Source organism: Mastigoproctus giganteus, chromosome 5, assembly GCF_048544385.1.
Source record: "Mastigoproctus giganteus isolate SK-2022 chromosome 5, ASM4854438v1, whole genome shotgun sequence".
Taxonomy (NCBI): domain Eukaryota; kingdom Metazoa; phylum Arthropoda; class Arachnida; order Uropygi; family Thelyphonidae; genus Mastigoproctus; species Mastigoproctus giganteus.
Window position 1 is genome coordinate 213857817 of NC_143579.1, and position 18795 is coordinate 213876611.

The 18795-nt window shown below is 35.0% G+C and overlaps 1 protein-coding gene across 1 annotated transcript in view; it reads left to right on the top strand.

Annotated features, from left to right (window-relative positions):
- LOC150086085 (latrophilin Cirl-like) overlaps positions 1 to 17696 on the top strand; it is an 86751-nt gene extending 69055 nt beyond the window's left edge. Inside the window, exons 12-20 of the mRNA XM_090374365.1 lie at positions 1664 to 1713; positions 4087 to 4198; positions 4304 to 4407; positions 4509 to 4899; positions 5697 to 5797; positions 8082 to 8250; positions 13137 to 13283; positions 14941 to 15019; positions 15978 to 17696. Coding sequence (XP_090230491.1) covers positions 1664 to 1713; positions 4087 to 4198; positions 4304 to 4407; positions 4509 to 4899; positions 5697 to 5797; positions 8082 to 8250; positions 13137 to 13283; positions 14941 to 15019; positions 15978 to 16741 — 1917 coding nt within the window. The 3' untranslated portion in view covers positions 16742 to 17696. The remainder of the gene's footprint in view (positions 1 to 1663; positions 1714 to 4086; positions 4199 to 4303; positions 4408 to 4508; positions 4900 to 5696; positions 5798 to 8081; positions 8251 to 13136; positions 13284 to 14940; positions 15020 to 15977) is intronic.
- The last annotated feature ends 1099 nt before the right edge of the window (positions 17697 to 18795 follow it).

Sequence of the window (18795 nt, forward strand, 5' to 3'; positions counted from 1 at the left end):
GGCCTTTGGAATTAGAAAATATCTGCCCCTCGATAATCTTTCTTCCTAAAGTCATATACACTGAGTCATCAGTGAATTATAACCACCTACCGAATACCTTTTTGGACACCGTTCAAAAAGCCTACGCATTGACTCCACTAGGTGTCCGAAGACGTCCGTAAGGATCTGCAACCACACCACTTGCAAGACTTTCCACAGAGTCAGAATAGATAAAGGTTGCGTGTCCGTATACCTGACCACCGTCCCAAAACATCCCGCAGGTGTTCAGTTAGACTGAGATCAGAATTTGGCGACCAATCCAAATGGAAGATGGCATGGCGCATTATCGTCTTCGAAGTTTCCGTTTATGTCCTGGGAAAAATTCACTATGGTAGGGTGCATATGGTCTCCTAAAAGTTGCCAGTAAACCTCACCAGTGGGAAGTTAGTCCATACGCTCCAAGGATCCTTGTTCTTGACAGAAAACATCCCATATTATGCAACCACCACAACCTGCCTGGAAAGTGGGCACCATGAACAATGGATCCGTGGACTAGTGTTGCACCACATATCTGTACTCCAGTGCCCAACCAGTGTGTTGTTGGCACCAAAGCATTAGCTGTCGACAGTGAACAGCGGTGAGGAGAAGCTGCCTCTTGGGTCATCTGCTGTGGAGCCCCATACATCAGAGTGTAGGGTGTATCACCATTTGGAATATTCTTGCATTCCTCATATTGCATTCAGATGCCAACTGACGCACAGTGACCTGCTGTGCTCATTGGACCATCGAGAACACCATCTACTTGAACTTTTAATTTGAACGAAATCTTCCCCATTCATACAGGGTAGAGGGGCTCCTTCATCCCCAACCTCATTATCTGTCACTTGCGATGTTCCCAGATTGTATCAGACTTAACATTAGATTTGATTCTAAGAAGGCGTCTTTGGTAACCAAAACTTCCAAGTACCTTTAAAAAAATTAGGATTCTGACTGGCATAATTTTTCAGATTTATCAAACTTAACTCTGGCTTTCCTTAAAAAAAAAAAAAAAAAAAAAAACAGACATCAATAATTGCTATTAGAAAAAATGGAGTATATTTACGCCCAAAAGATGAAAGCCCCAACGCCCGTCCCTTGATTCGTTTCTACTTTTCCGACAGTAAAAGGTTTTAACGTCCCTCTCCTTGCAAGTCGAATTAGCTTGACATAATCTACTTAGCTGCAAGAAGTAAAATAAAAAAAAAACAACAGGAAAAGTTGTTAAATTTTTATTAAAAAAATCATAAATGGATCTCGTTCTTAAGGCGTCGTATATTAACTTCGAAATGGACTTCGGTTGCATGAACACAAAGTGGAGTTAACAGTAAGAAAACAGAACTAATTCACTGTAATAAATCGATAGTTTCTTCCTAAAGATTCCTTAATGCTTATGAGTGTATCATTTGCATATCGTAAGTCGTTTGCACACAGTCGTATTAGAGTTTCTTCAAGGATTGTTTAAGTGATGGAAACAGCGAATGTTTATATGAGCTATTTCATCGTTTGCAAATCCTAAATCGATCACTCTCCCCAAAAAGCGTGGAGAGCAATCTGCTGAATAAGGGGTATCAATAAACAATCCATCAGAACTGAATATTGTTATCGATGATCTAAAATTTTATTTTATTTATTTTATTTTTTTTAGGAAGAAAACATGACCAATCCACAATGTGTCTTCTGGGACTTTGACAAGAGGTAAACGACCTTTATTCAACCTTATAAAAATTTAATAACTTAATCCACCACGGTGTTCAGTTATGCTATATCTTTTCCCCTTTTTTATGTCCCTAGTTAGTGGGAGGAGATGCTTATTCCCTCTAAAAATATTTCCTTCATTTGTACTTTGTGTTAAACAACGGGGGGTCTTTATGTATGGGACGTGACTTGTCCTCTGAAGTGGTAGATATTGGAGGTGGGGGGTCATCCAGCCAATCCCACCATGGATACAGCTTTGGGTTGCTTATAATTTTCAATAAGGAAAGACATAAATTCAGGAGCAAATCGCTGGGAATCTGATATAAATTCCGAGGGGAAATATATTTGTATCCTCCTACCGACATGCTCGTGCCACTAATTCATGAGCATGCTGGGATAAGAATGCTTTATGACAATCTGTTAATCGATGTCATAATGCAAAGTGGGAGGAAACGCTTGATGACCATCTTAAGTCCTGCTAGGAGACGTAAGTTTTAATAGGGGGCTTTGAACCCTGCGTAATAAATGTGAACAGCGACCCCCACCGGATTTATTGCGAAGTATAAATGATCGAAACCGCTTTTGAAGTGTGAACATTTCGAAAAAATGAAATATACTTTCAGGTAGAATAAGTAGCGACCTCTAACGGACGAGTTTTAAATCACAGAAAGGTAGCTTTGCAGATTTGAATATTTCTTGGTTTCCTCATTATATTTTCCATTTATTAAAAATATATATACACTGCCCATTCAAAATATTATGACCACCCGTGTTTTAGCAATCGGCTGTTCCTTCCACCTGATGGTACACTTTTTGTAATTATGGATTGAAGCATTCACTGTGAACGTGAACCATATTAACGTGATAGAAATAAAGGTACATTCTATAAAAGACATTTCCTGCTGCGACCTCTACAGGATTTTTAGGAAAGCACAAATTTCTCACATTTTAAACAAAAGAAATATAACGTAAGGAGAAAACAGCGACTCTACTGGATTTGTATTAAAGCGCAAATTTCGCACATTTCAAAGAAAAGAAATGCATCTTAAGAAGGAATAACTAGCTTAAATATCGAAAAGAGATATATGGCAAAATGATGGATCAGAATTGTCAATAAATAAACACAGTAAGTCGAGCTGAGGTAACGAAGGCTGTGAGGAACCAATATACAAAAAAAATGTATTCTACTAAAAAAAAAAAACACTTATCCTTAGAGCGACCTCTGTCGGATTTATTGGACAATTCAACCAGAAGAGTAGACTGCAAGCGCTATGCGTAACGCGGAAAAAAAAAATTAATCAACCTTCCAAATGCATTCTGAATTTTCCTGGAGTTAAGAAAATAAAAAAAAAAGAGGCAGTAAATGGAGATCTGCATGAATTAAGGGGAGACAGGAATTTTGACCCGAATTCTATTGTACAGCGAGGGCACACCAGGAACAGATTACAGGAAAAATAGGCGAGTGCGGCTCATAAATCAAATTTTAAACCCCCCACAACGCTCTCCCACTTGTACGACAAAGATATTATGTAAATCCGCATAATCGCCAGCGAAAACGAACATTCGAGCGTCTTTGCATTCTCCCCATCGTTCTGCCCCCCCTTCCCCAAACGAAAACTTCCAAGCCTTTTGCGTAATGGTCTCCAGCCTCACAGGCGAACACGGGGTGAGCTTCCGCTTTTGCACGCTCTGCCCAGGCTTCCGTCACTTCGTAATGCCACATTTATAGCGTCGGCCGTAAGTCAGAGCAGCGTTTTGAAGGATCAGTCTCCGCCATCCGGCAATTACGTGAAAATAGTCGGCCCTTTCCTTGGTCCATTTAATCGTACAGTAAATAATAAGAGAATGGTCGCTTATCTTTCTGGCCGGACCCGAAACGCAACGACTTCTATTAACGGTACAAAGGTCGACGCTGTAAATCAAGCCGCATTGGTAGTCCCCTGGCCTGCATTGAACATAGATTATGCATTTAGGAAGGCGTATTTATGATGGTCGTTTAAAAGCCACCAGTCCCTAACAGCATCTACCATTATCGTACATTCTGGAGGCTTCTGAATGTCTTCCCCCTCCCCCAGTTTCTTTTTTTCAAAGTCCCCCCTTCGTATCACAAGGCTGTGGTGTGCAAAGGCAAAAATCGGGTCGTGGAACAGGGTTATCATCCGAATTTGAGGTTAAGAACTTCAACTGGCCCTCCCCTTTTGTCTGAATATCCGGATTATTGGGTCAGTGTTCTGGTTTGACTTTAAAGAAATCTTTTTATGGTTATTTTGTCACTCAAATGAAATAATCTCGGAGTAGTGACCATTGTTTACAATCATTGAATCAATGAAATCTTAATTTCAAATTCTAATGTCAGTTCAATCTCGTTTTCAGGTTATGGTCAACAGATGGATGTTGGGTTCGGGGCTACAATGTCAGTCATACCGTTTGCGCTTGTGATCATCTCACTAACTTTGCCCTGATGATGGACGTACAGGCAACTCAGGTGAGGTTCTATACGAATGTACATAAAGGTTGTATGAAATTAATCCAAAAACGAGCCAGATTTATCCAGAATCGATTACTTAAATTATATTTTTTCTTTTGGTAGTTGACAATCGAAGACAAGGTGATCCTTCGAGTTGTGTCCTATGTTGGTTGTGCGGTGGCGATGTTGTGTTTGCTTCTAACCGCCCTGGTACTTCAAGTTTTCAGGTAGCATTCATTGCCTTCCACCATCCATAAAAATTATTTGTAAAATTCATTGAAAACCAATTTTAACCATTACTGGAACTCATCGGATATTTTATTTCTAGGAGTCTGCGCAGTGATCACATGACCATTCACAAGAACATGTGCATCTGTCTGCTAGTGGTGGAAGCTGTATTTATTGGTGGTACCGACCAAACCCATCTTCGAGTCGTCTGTGGTGTGCTAGCCGGAATCATTCATTATTTTCTATTGGTTGCTTTTGCCTGGATCTTCCTGGATGCCTTCCAACTTTATGTGATGTTGATAGAACTTTATCAGACTGAGAAATCTCGACTACGATGGTATTATTTAGTAGCTTATGGGGCATCAGCTGTGGTATTAGGAATATCTGCAGTCATCGATCCCCATAGTTATGGTACCCAAAGGTATTGCTGGCTGCGAATGGACAATTATTACGTATTCAGTTTCGTTGGACCAGCAACGGCCTGCGTTCTAGTAAGCACATCAAGACCCTTATTTATTAATAATTTTAAATATTAAATAATTTAAATTTTATTTAATAATTTAATTATTTTATTATTCAATTATTTTAATTAAATTATAAAGTAAAAATTTTAAAAATTAAAAGCTAATTTCTAAAGTGAAAAATTGTAATTTTTTTATTTTCCACCTTAAAACTAAAATTGTTTTTTTTTATTTTAAAATAAATAATTTAAATACGTTGAAAATTTATAAATGAATTTAGATCTAAATTGAAAAAAAAAAAATAACTGAAAACTGAAATTTAAAAATTATCTAAATTGAAAAAAAGATATAATTGAAAATTAAAATTTGAAAATTATCTAAATTGAAAAAGAGATATAATTGAAAATTAAAATTTGAAAATTATCTAAATTGAAAAAAATAAATTGAAAATTTATAAATTAATTTAGATCTAAATTGCAAAAAAATTAACTGAAAACAAACTTAAATTTGAAAATTATCTAAATTGAAAAAAAGATAATTGAAAATTAAAATTTTAAAATTATCTGAATTGAAAAAAATAAATTGAAAATTTATAAATTAATTTAGATCTGAAAATGAAAATTTAAATACTTGGATAATTTATAAATAATTTTACACCTAAAATTTTTAAGTCTATATATTGGTTTCAATTACTTTTTATTTAAATATTATTAAATATTAATTTAATTTTTAAATTGAAAGTTAAATATTTAATAAATAAAAAATTACTAATAAACAATACAAATATAACATTTAACATAGTTAATTTGGCTAAATATTGTTTGCAGGCTGCATCTTTGTTCCTTAGCCTATCAGTTTGTAGGACTTGTTGCCAGTCTACAAAACCGGTTGTGAAAAACAAGGAACAGACCAAGTTTAGAAGTGCCAAGTAAGTCTCTGGCCTTATCTATTATAATTGTCAGATGGTATTATCCCCAAATTTACTTGATTCTTAAACCCATCTTAAGAATTTAAAATTAATATTTAAGAATGTTTTTAAAACCCATTTTAAAAATATTACAGCAACGAATTATTCTGTAGGGATAATTCGTGGCTGTAATATGCTCAATAATCTTCCCAAATAGATTACCCGAAGACAGAAGTTTAAGATTAGATTGGGTTAAATTACTGATTGGATTGGATTAAATTATTGATGTAATACGTCTGGGTGCTAAGTCCTAATTGAAACCAACCAAATGGAGACAGATTCCGAATCTGTAGTGAGACGCACAACACAATTTCTATTTTAAGGTTCAACAGGACCTTTTTCATCTGGTGGTATTCCACTCGGCAGATTGATTATCCTGTGAGAGTCTTGCAAGCCCAAATCACATAGTAATGGAATTCCTCACAGCCTCTGAAAACTTTCGTTCTGTGATATATGACATGGTTGAAGTTTTTCAGAAGGATTGTCTGTCGCTGTCCATGGACCCAAAAGAATTTCTAATTTCTTCGGTTCTGCACTTTAAAAGAAACCATAAAACTTATAGATTCCTGGAAACACAATAAACGAAAGCGTGGTTCAATTTATAGATGAAGTGCTATTTCGAAGACTGCGCTAAATTAAAATAATGAAAATTAAAAAAAAGAAAAAAAGAAAAAACTGTAAAATGAATACTGAGTACGTGGATAATTACCATTTTTCATTATTCTGTAGAGAGATGGCCCTTCTGGAATTTATCACCAAAAATATCTTTCTAGAAATATCGGTGGCCAATAAATGGAGATACTGAAAAAGTACTTTTAGAAGTTATTGAGTACACAATGTTTACAGCCATATGTTAGATTGTTGTAGATTGAATGTTGATCCTTTAGGCAAGAAGTCCAAGTTCGTCGATTGTCTTTGCAGCATGATGACCAGTACCATCTACGATGAATGGATGCAGTGAGATGTGTTAACAGGTTACGTTTCTGGATTATCATCAAGTTACGTTATAACAAGTTACATCTATGGATTATCATCCAGAGACGTAACTTGTTAACACATCTCCCTGTTCACCACCAGCGCCCTCCTGCGATTGCTATTGGCTTTAAGAAAAAAAAAAAAGAATTGGAATTATTAATTTTGTGACTCTGTACGTTCCGGAATACATCGATCCAATAAATTGTCCAGGCTGCATAACATCGCAGGTGACCTGCAACGTATCAGAAGTTAAAATTTCCTTGCCCTGTCAAACTTTGAACTTTCCTAGCACTTAACATTCCTTCCCTAATCTCTTCCAGCTCTCAAGTAGCTTCCTACTATCTGACCATACTAACCAGAGAGCATCTCATTTATCTAATATTGATGAAAATACGATGCTTCTTCAATGATTTGGTCAGGAGCATCTCACGTCCTCCTCCTATTGATCCAAGACTTTTTCTCTTGTGCCTTTAGAAAGTACGGCTGCTTTTGTAGACACTCCTGATGACGGTGGTATTGATTCCCTAGAGATCTTCATTCTTATCGGAAGCAGAGTTATGCTACGGATACTCTTTTCAACCTTCTTCGCTAAACAAAGTATCTGTAATCATTTAGCCAGTGTGGTGGCAGAGATTACTTGCTCGCTACGTCCTATCCCTCAAAGTTCTTCGCCACCATTTATTTCCATAATCTTCAGGTTTAAATGCAGGTTTCCTTGGCGAATATTAATGTGCATTTGAGTGGTTCTGTTGCGATCTGCGCTGATAGGATACACTACATAATTCACCACCAACAACGGATCATTTGGTGATTAATGATAATGTTTCTTCCCTCAACTCCTTCCTCCCCCACCACCCCTGGACATTCTCTCCATTACGAGTATTAAATTACACACCGCGTTGTAATGTGTATTAAAAGGAAGATTGTCCGAAGATCGAGACAGATGATTGATAGAACGACAAAGCAAACAGAAGCACGATCCGCTAAACTGGTGTCTTTATAGATGACACTGATAAGAGTGTGGTGGTAGTTGGGCAACCTTCGTTTTCCCGAGGTTAATCGACTTCTGAATATCACGAGTTTAAAAATAAATTGCCCGAAGGTGTTCATTTTCTTTTGGAAGGGCTGTGTATTACTCTAACTTCGTTTGGTTCATGTTTTACCTGTGGTCCCCTTTATAGATTATTTCTCCGCACGAATTTTGGTTCTAAGATCCACATTGCAGAACTCACGATTTAAAAGTCATTTCCCTTTTTTTTTGTATTTGCAGAGTATACAGCAGAGAATCGATGCTTGTTTTGCTGTCCTGTAGCGCCACCTGGGCTCTATGCTTGATGTATCTCCATAGCGAGATGCCGGTGATGGCTTATCTATTTACAGCGTGTAACTGCCTCCAGGGGTTGTTCGTCTTTGTGTTCTACTGCGTAAGAAACGCTGAGGTAAGTAAAATACCACCACCACCCCCCCTCAGTCTTTAGGCTATTTTGCTTTTGCAGTGGTGTTCGATTTTGACAGCTAATGTTTCACGTGCATTCCATGTGCACATATATTTATGGTTGTGTTGCTTTTGGTAATAATTTTCGGAAAGTGGAAACATTTTATAAATGGCAAGGGATGTAGAAAAGGGAAGGGGTCTATCAGGGCAGTGAGTGAAAATTATCGCAGTTTTTCAAATTTAGAAAAATTTTTAAGATTTAGAAACCTTTTTTTCCAATCGGCACTAATATTTCAAATTTCTAAAATTCCAGAGAATTTTATTAATTTTTCTGAAAGGTTTTCAACACCGATCAATGAAATACCCAAATCTCCAAATGGATTATCCAAATGAATTATCCGATCAATGTTAACAGATCAATGGATTATCCAATATTCTCCAAATTTCTTTCAGAAAAATTTATTCATTTTTTCTAAAAATCCTGAAATTTTTTTCCGAAAAGACCAAATTTTTCTGAACGGTTTTCAACTCCGATAAATCTTTTATATATCCAAATTACTTTTGCTGAAATGTAGCCATTTTTTTAAAAGGTTTAAAGTTTTCTAGAATTTTTCTAATACTAGCGTATAATTTATCCAAAATTTTCCAAGAACTTACTTTATTTTCCTGAAAACTTGTTGCCCATTTTTTTCGTGAATTTTTTTCTAAAAATCTGTTGCCCATTTTTCCTGAAAATTTTTCTAAAAATATTTCTGAAATTTTTCTAGAAATCTTTCTGAAAACTTGTTGCCCATTTTTTCGTGAATTTTTTTCTAAAAATATTTCAGAAATTTTTCTAGAAATCTTTCTGAAAATCTGTTGCCCATTTTTTCTGAAAATTTTTCTAAAAATATTTCTGTTGCCCATTTTTTCCTCAAAAATAGGCAAAACAGATTTTCTAAAATTTTTTTCTGCCATGCACTAATAATACTCGATTAATGTATTATTTATGAACTCATTTTGATATATATAGTGTATTTACGTTGTCATAGCAACAGACTCAGTGTAGTTTCTATAGAAATATCTTTTCACGCTTAAAATATCTGAATTTTGTAGTTTCCCCTTAACATTTATCACCCTGGGACATTAAGAAAGAACCAGCGAATTCGATGCAGTATCAAAATTTTATGGTCTTAAATTTCGCTTTTGGAGATCCTTAATTTGATTTATGTCAAGGTGTTTTCTGCCACTAAACCATCCAATGGTAATTATTATCTCAGGAGATAGCAAATGTTTACCTGCAATGTTGTCTGGTATTTGGTGACCAATTTGGGCAGTCTTCGTGTCGGTTGCCCTTAGGCACAAACACTATTTGTATTATCCGGTCATTGAAGGACAACTCAATGGCACCTCCCTATGTTATTTGCCTTGGACATGAAACAAGGACACACGCAACAACACCAATTCAAAACAAAGTATTCATGTCAAGTATGCAGGAGTGATTCTATTATGCAAGGGTATAATGGTCCCCTTATCAAGTCTGCTGTCAACCAATCGTGTCTGGTTCAGTTCCCGAAGGTTTTATTAAACAGGAAATTGTCATAAATTCAGCTTTATCATGGAAAATCCACCTCTCCTACAGGACGTACACACAATCAAAACTTAATCTTGAATAGTCGCCATCTTTGAATTAATTGTAAGAAAAGCTCTTTCTAAGGATAGTATCGGCGCCTAGCGGATAATATACTAACTTTGTAATCTTAAAAGGGCAAAATACGTTTTGGCAATGGATGAAAATTGTTGCTTATTGGTGAGGGATTTGTGGTTTAAACCCTTCGTTAATAAGGTAAAACGCAGTAGCTCCATCTAGCGGATTAAGTACTGAATTAAAAATTAAGCTTGAAAGGAATGCATTAGTCGAGATAATCTTCGTAGAACTGGACTACGCAAGTGTCTCCACCTAGCGGATTCTGTCTGAAGTACGCTAAAGCTTCAAAATGAGGCCGGTGCTGTTGGATTAAGTTAATCGTAGTGGGTGAACAAGTGGATTGGTTGAATTACTCAGTGATCTTGGACCTCACTACCATTTCTTTTAATTAGCCGGACAAATACCCACGATTTTCTTTTGGTATTTATGAACTGCAATCTTCTGCTATTTACCTTTCTTTATTAATATGGCTAAAAAGGGGTTGCCCGATCTATCTATCCTCTTCGCGCTTTAATGTTCGTTAGTTGTGAACGATTTTAATATCCACCTTTCTTTCCGCCGCTATCGGTCTTGTTCAGACACCACTCTTAGCTTGTTTATTAGAAAAGCATGTGCATTACAAAAGATGGAGAGCACAATGCCTCTTGTTACACGTATTAACCGTTGTTAGGCACCCCTATGATAACCACAATATCTCTATTGTCTGAGCCAGGCAGAGAATGGATTATTCCAAGGAGCACTTTTCTTCAGAGCCTGAGATGCTTTTAACCTCTAGAGTTTTTATTTTCTCCTCTCTCTCTCTCTGTTACCTTACTGAGGAAATTTAATATTAGCAGCGTTGCAAAAGGATAGGAAACGACGTAGACCGGTCTATCCACTACAATCTGTTTCTTGACCTTGGCGGTACTTGTTCTGCAAGTACAAAATTACCCTTTGTTTGAGTAATATATAGAGCTAGACCGAAACGCCCTACTCAAAAACCTGTTTCTTCTAAATAGACACTAACTGTAGCAAGGTTTTACCGCGTGAAGGAGATGGTAGATCGAATATGAATATATCCGTCTCAGAAGCCAATAACTTCGGACTCGTTACAGTGCAATGCATTTAAAATACTCTACACTCCCATCAAAACATTTGGCCACACGAAGTTTGAATACAAAATTCAGTAGCTAATTCGCTGCGATATCAAAAATTCCTAATGAAATCAACTACTGCGCACGGCGCATGCTCCAAATGTGAATTTTCGGACACGCGTTGCAATCTGGGAAACAATAAAAATTAATACACTATTGGAACTTGCTAAAATCTCACAATACAACAATAGAAACGAATCAATTTTTGGAGCGTGTCAAAACAGCTTAACAGTAGAAAAGAATTCATTGTTGGAGAGAATTAAAATAGCACAACAATAGAAATTAATTCATTGTTGGAGCGTGTTAAAATAGGGTAGTGCACCAACAAAAACGAATTAATTGTTGGAGTGTGTTAAAATTGCGCAGTACAACAGTAGAAATTAATTATTGGAAAATGATGCAGTCCAACGATAGAAACGAATTATTGTTGGGGAGTGTTAAAATAGCGCAGTACAACAATAGAAATGGTTTAATTGTTGGGAAAAGGCGAAGGCCAACAATAGAAACGAATTCATTGTTGGAGGGTATTAAAATAGCGCAACAGTATAACAATACAAATTAACTCATTGTTAGAGCGCGTTAAAAAAGCGAAGTACAACAATAGAAACGAATTCATTGTTGGAGTGCGTTAAAATAGCTCAGCAGAACAATAGGAACGAATTCATTGTTGGAGGGTTTTGAAATAGAAATTAAAATATTAAAACAGTTCAACAGAAATGAGTTCATTGTTGGATCGTGTTAAAATAGCGCAAAAGTACAATAATAGAAATGAATTCATTGTTGGAACGTGTTAAAATAACGCAATAGTACAATAAAAAGAAATGGATTTATTTTTGGAGCATGCTAAAATGGCTTATTACAACTATAGAAAGGAATTCATTGTTGCAGCTTGTTAAAATAGCGCAGTACAGTACAATAGAAATGAATTAATTATTGGAAAATGGCATAGTCCAACAGTAGAAACGAATTCATTGTTGGAGAATGTTCAAATAGAGCAGTACAACAATTGAAATGATTTAATTGTTGGAAAATGCGCAGTCTACCAATAGAAATTAATTCATTGTTAAAATAGCGCAACAATACAAATAAACCCATTGTTGGAGAGTTTTAAAATAGCGCTACAATACAACAATGGAAATGAATTTTAAAAAATTGTTGCAGGGTGTTAAAATAGTGCAACAATACAAATGAACTCATTGTTGGAGCGTGTTAAAATATCGCAGTACAACAATGGAAACGATTTCATTGTTGGAGAATGTTAAAATAGCCCAGTATAAAAATAGAAATTATTTAATTGTTGGAAAATGGAGCAGTCCAACAGTAGAAATTAATATATTGTTGGAAGCGCCTATTAAAAAGGCTCAATACAATGATAGCCTTTACTATGTTATTTATTTAATTTAATACTATGCTGATTTAATAATACCTTTAATGCTATATTAGTCAAAGCATGAAAAATCACAGGATATGACCTACTTTGAAGAAGTACACGGTGATCATAAAGTTCCTTTATATTATGGGACCTTTGCCCACCTAATGAAGGGGTCGATTGTATTCAAATTCGGAATCTACATATTTCAAAGGATGCGGAAGAGGTTAAGCAAGAAAAAAAAAGTTCCAACCTTGCTGTCGGCGAACTAAGATTTTAATGGCAGACAGAGTTTCTGAGAGTGGAACGTAGTACATCAGGTTTGATGTTCCACACATGTCCAATGTCTCGTTTTAAGTTGGTAGTGGTGTGAGTATGAGCAAGGTCAACCCGGATCTTCAAAAACATTGTTAATGATATGTGGAGGGGCGCCGAAGATTATGCAAATACTTATAAAATTAGACCATAATCACATAAGCATTCGCGAGCGTTTGATCCCCTAGTGGTGAATTCTAGAAACTTCCTTTCCTCTTTAACCTCTTCTGCATCCTTTGAAGCATATAATTTTTATATATTATTTGAAATAGTACAAAATACAGTAGCTTTAACAGTAAACTGCAATTTTTGTTTGTATTTCAAATGTAGCTCATCTTCCAGATTATTCAATAACCTTAATCGTTCTTCTGGTATTTCTTTCGTAGGTCCGCAAGGCCTTCCAGAACTCTCTGGCTCGCGGTGACAGAGTACCAGCTTGTGTCCGGCAGCCGAAATCAAGCCAGCGTAGGACGAGTCAGTACTTGCATTCCAACGGTGTTGTGGCTCTTCCACCAACTTCGAGCCAACATAGTGTGGGTACCTCCTGCCTTCACACCCCCACTACCGTTTCTTCTTTGTCCACAGGTATTGCACCCTCTGTTGCGCTGTTCCTACCTTTCGTTTCAAGCACTACACTCTTTTCTTTCCACCTGCACTGCTTCACTCATGCTTGGGTTTGTTGTACTAACATCTCTACCAAACTTATTCCTTATCGTCTTGGTGAAAGGGATCCAAATGTTCGAAAACTATCACCATACTGAAATTCAACTCTTCTCCCACCCACCCACAATTTCTCAATGTTTTCTATTTGATCCTACGTACTTATTATACAAAAAAATTAATTAAAATAAACCATTAACAAATAAATTTTTTTAATTAACTGACCTTGGGCATTCATACGTCCCAATACTTCTGGATACGTCCATCAAGACACGTCATTCCCCAGTACTCCATTTGATTAATAGGCTTCAAATTTGCCCACCATCTATTTGCACTACCAAATGGAAAATTACACACACAACTGCAACAAAGAGCAACATTTTTTGCTCTTTGTTACGGTTGTGTGTGCAATTTTTCTGTTTTTTAATTTATGAACTAGCATGTCGATTCGTTGGTGTAAGAGAACGCGTGTCCATTCCTCCACCCCTAGAACATTCTTTTCCTATCTTCTTTTTAAAACCACTTAGCACAAAACTTTTGTCCTTTACTAATACTTAATAATTAGCATGCTTTCTGTTCATACACGCAACTATTACACACTTACACTGCATGTTATCTTGTACATCAATGCTCTTCCTGCATGGCCTTGCATGGACTAATTTTCCAATCTTCCTGATGGCTGTCAACTGAGGTGATGTTTAAAAATCTACAATTTTGGTTGCAACAAAATGGAAGAAGATAAACAGTATGTTATAACCAATGTTTTCGTTTAATGAGGTTACTGGAAGAATGGTTTGGTTTGGTAAATTCATCCTTCTTTACCAATTAGATGGATTTCTAACATCTTTTCCGTGAAATATTAAAATAAATGAATGTTCCTATTTTAAGAAGAAATATTTAAAAAAAAACGATTTTTTTTGGAAATATTAAACATTATTTTCACTGAACCAATAGTTTACTATGATTGTATTATTTTCGACTTGAATTCTCATATATGGGTAGTCAAATGCATTATTGTTCAAAATACAGTGCTTGAAATTTAAAAAAAAAAATTTTGTTTTCAAAAAATTTATAAAATTATTTCTGGTTTCATACAGGTAAGTATTATTCAAGTTGGCCTTTAATGTGTATGAGAGAGAGAGAGAGAGAGAGAGAGAGTGTTCTTGCAGCAACTCGTTTGTTATAAACAGATCTTATATAACCAAAATTCTATATCAGAATTAAATATTAGGGTTAGCTAACCCTAAAGTTTAAATTCTTTATATATTTATATTAATTTATTTAATATTTAAATTTAAATTCTATGTCAGAATTAAACAGAGTTAGCTAACCCTAACGCTTAAATCCTTTATATATTTTATTTAACTTTATATATTTTATTTAAAATTAAAATTCTATGTCAGAATTAAATGTTAGGGTTAGCTAACCCTAACGCTTAAATCCTTTAGAGAACTGATTTTAATTTTAAAATTAAAAAAAAAAATCGTTATGAAAAATATAGATTCCATCTTTCTCTCTCTTTTTTTTTAGTTACCACACCTGAGTTGGAATTCTGTCAAGGTGCCCCTCCAACAGTTCACTTCCACCACCCAGAGCTGTGCCACACAAGGTAATTCCATCTATATGCAAATGCGAATGATAAAGAATGGAAGTTTGATTTGAGAAATTGTGCATGAGTTAAAAGTTTGATCATTTCAGCTGGGGATCGAATCTGTGTTTTTGGGGGTTCTGCTGCTAACGAGTTGCAGCAAGTTTGTACACTAAGAAAGTTTATTTTTTACTTTTTTATGCAAATGAATTGACAATATTTCGAAATATGGAATTTTCAAAAAAAATGCATTAAAGGAAATTGTAGTTTTTGAAAATTAATCAATAAAGGAAATAGTAGTTTATATAAACTTGTAATAATTAACCAATATTTTGATTAATTATTAGGTTTTCATGTTTTTAAAATTTTCAGTTTTCATATTTAATTTAAAGAGGAAAAAATGAATTTTTTCCAAATTTGAAAAAAAATTGGAAAATATTTAACAATATATAATTTTTTAAAAAATATTTAACAATATAATTTTTTTGAAAATATTTTGAAATATTGAATTTTCAAAAATATGCATTTAAAGGAAACAGTAATTTTCAAAAAAGTTTTGAAAATTTCTGTTTTGATTAATTATTACAAATTTATGTTTTTTTAAATATATTTTAAAAAAAGTTTTCATATTTACTTTTAAGACGAAAAAAATTGAGTTTCTTTCGAAATTAAAAATAGAGGAAATTTTAAAATATACTTTTTTCAAAAAAAAAGTTCTTTTAATGCATAATTTTTCAAAAAAATTCGTAATTTTTAATTTCTTAAGTTGCTTACAATTTTTAAATTTTTAAAAATAGTGTTCTAATTCATAAATTTTATAACTTTTTCCCACATTAACTTTTTTTCGCTTTAATGCATTTTTTTCTAAACCAAACCACAAATCTTAATAGATTTTTTCAAATATTTTTATCCAGATCAGTCAATATTCATTTACATGCATTGGGAAACCTCTAATTCTGCCATTCTTTCTTTTCAACAGATCTCCCATCTATTGCCACACTCAGCAACTTGGAACATGAGGATGGTTGGATGTGGAGTCAACCTCGCAGGCGTACGGATGATGTGAATCTCGAAGGGTGGTCTTTGTCGGGTGAAAGAGGAGTGGTGAATGAGGAAATCGCCAGTGTCGAAGGCTGGCTTGACGACAGTGATGGTGCGCATCGGGATATCGCCTTTTTGGACATCCTCCGAACTTGTAACCGACACAGCGCCTCTAGCGGCAGGACCGAACATATATACGAATCCATTGACGACACACACAGTTCTGTGCACGAATGTTGTCCGGCAGTGCCAACTACGACCACGAGGTCCCGAGAGGTTCGAAGACTTCCGCTGGAATATCCCGTGTACGACCTTCGCGAACGCCACCTACCGGCTCCTGATGTATACTACCCGAAAACTCTAAAGGTGGCGCTCAGTGCATCTCCTCAGTTGTCCGACTGGTCGACGGTGGACGACACTCCCATACGAAGGGGTGGCTACGGCATGCCTAGCAGGACTGATTCCTACAGGTCGTCCGGAAGTCTGGAAGAGTGCTCCGGGTCGGGCGACGTAGTGAGCAGTACGCCGGATTACGAAATGACCCCCAGCGGAGGTCACATGTTGCAGAGTCTTCCGAATCTTCGATTGTGGGAGAGTCCCTCGCCCTCAGTGTTCCCCCGTGTTTTGAAGTATCCAAGCGACAATGCCGTGCTCGTGTTTGATGCCGAACAGGAAGAACAGGACAGGTGTACCCCGACATAGTTTCCTCTCCCCGGCCCCTCCCCCGAAAGTCATTCTGTTATGCTAGTCAGCTCTGGCAGGACCCCGATTTATGCTTCGTTTCGGAAGCTGTTTGCTACTAACTATTATATATCTTCCTAGCTCTTACGCCACGTGTACATAAACTCTGGCTGATTGGTGTCCGGCCCCAGAGACTTTGGAAGTGTTTGTGTATAAACGAGAAAAAAAAAAAAAAAAAAAAAAGAGAAAAAATAATAATAAATGCGAAGTGTCGGGCAGCGTCGTTTTAATGTGTTCTTTCCTCTTCTCCCTAAACTCATCTTGCCTTCTTTTTTTGTCCTGTAAAACTGATATTGCCGAATATAACAGAAAGATTGGCGCTTAAATCGATCCTTTTCTTTTTATACGTTAATATATATAAGTGCGTGTGTGTGTGTGTGATAGAAACTGTGAGAGCTCCCACGAGTGTTGATGTCCACAGAAGTGCAATTTTAAATATAATTTAAATTAATTTTATATCCAACTATCTTAGGGACAAAAGAATTTGACAAACACGTTAATTTATTATCATTCTAAAAGAACTAATTTTATGTTAATTAGCAATTAAAATTCAAATTAATTAAAGCTCTGTCGAGTGAGAATCCAAACCAGACAGACACTGTGGATTAGTTTTAAAAAATAGAATTTGGAACAAAAAATTGTGAACACCAATGTCCCTCCCTCGAGTGTCTCCACCCTATCAAGCGTACCGAGACCGATCTATGAAGAGTGCTCAACCCACCTATTTGTTTATGGTCACTTAATAAATGGTTTTTAGGTTTTTGACTGTGATAAAACCCCCCTCACAGTGTGTAAATCGTAACTCCTTTCCCCTTTGACCTTTCCTAAAGGTGCTGTCGATGCCATGGGACTGTCCTGCTGGCCTGTACGCTGTATAACAGCAGAACCAATAAAGAGAATTTATTTATATACTCAACTTGTGGTTTCTTCTTTTTGTACGCAGATATTCGAGATGTGTTTGAAAAGTTTTAGGCGTCCTCACGTATTTTCAAGAGAATTTTGGATTGATTCTGTAATATCTAGAAAACAGGTCAAGAATTTTTCGAAATTTCACGGGATTTTTTTTTTCTGGAATTCATAAGAAAAGTTTAAAATTTCTATATAAACGATAGACCAGAAATTTCTAGAAACAATGTGTAAAAATATCGATAGAAAATGTATAAAAATTCTAGTATAAAAAGATTAAAATTTCCAGGAAAATTTTTTATACAAAAAGTTTAAAAATTTTAATGAATTACTGGCGTCTAAGTTTTCTACAAGACAACGAATAAAATTCTAGAAAAATCTAAAATTTCTAAAGAAGAATATGAATTATCAGGATTTTTCTTGAAAAATGTCTGAAATTTCTAGAAAACTACAGTATATAGAATTCTCTTGAATATATAGAAATATTCAAAGAAAAGCCATACGATTCTATATGTAGCAAAAAAATAAAATAAAATTTATATGGAAAAGTTTGAAATATCTAGGATATTTTATAGAATTCTTAGAATTTTTTTTTTTAAATTTCTATTTAAACGATAGACCTGAAATTTTAGGGAAAAAATGAGCAAAAATATCAGTAGAAAATATATAAAAATTCTAGTATAAAAAGATAAAGTTTAAAATTCTGAAATTTCCAAGGGAAATTGTTTTATAGAATTTATAGAAAAAATTTTAAATGAATTTCTGGTGTCTAAATTTTCTGCAAAACAACGTATAAAATTCTAGAAAAATTTAAGATTTCTAAAGAATATGAAATAGGATTTTTCTTGACAGACATTTTGTCTGAAATTTCTAGAAAATGGTATAGAAAATTTCTAGAAAATTCTCTTGAATTTATAGAAAAATTCAAATTAAAAAAAAAAAGTGGCTAAAATTTTCCAGAAGAAAAAAACGTATTACTCTATATTTAGTAAAAAAAAAGTCTAAAATTTCTAGAAATAAATTTGAAAATTCAAATAAACTTTTTTGTTTTTAGAATTTATAGAAACGTTAAAATTTTATATATATAAATTACTAATGTCTGAAATTTC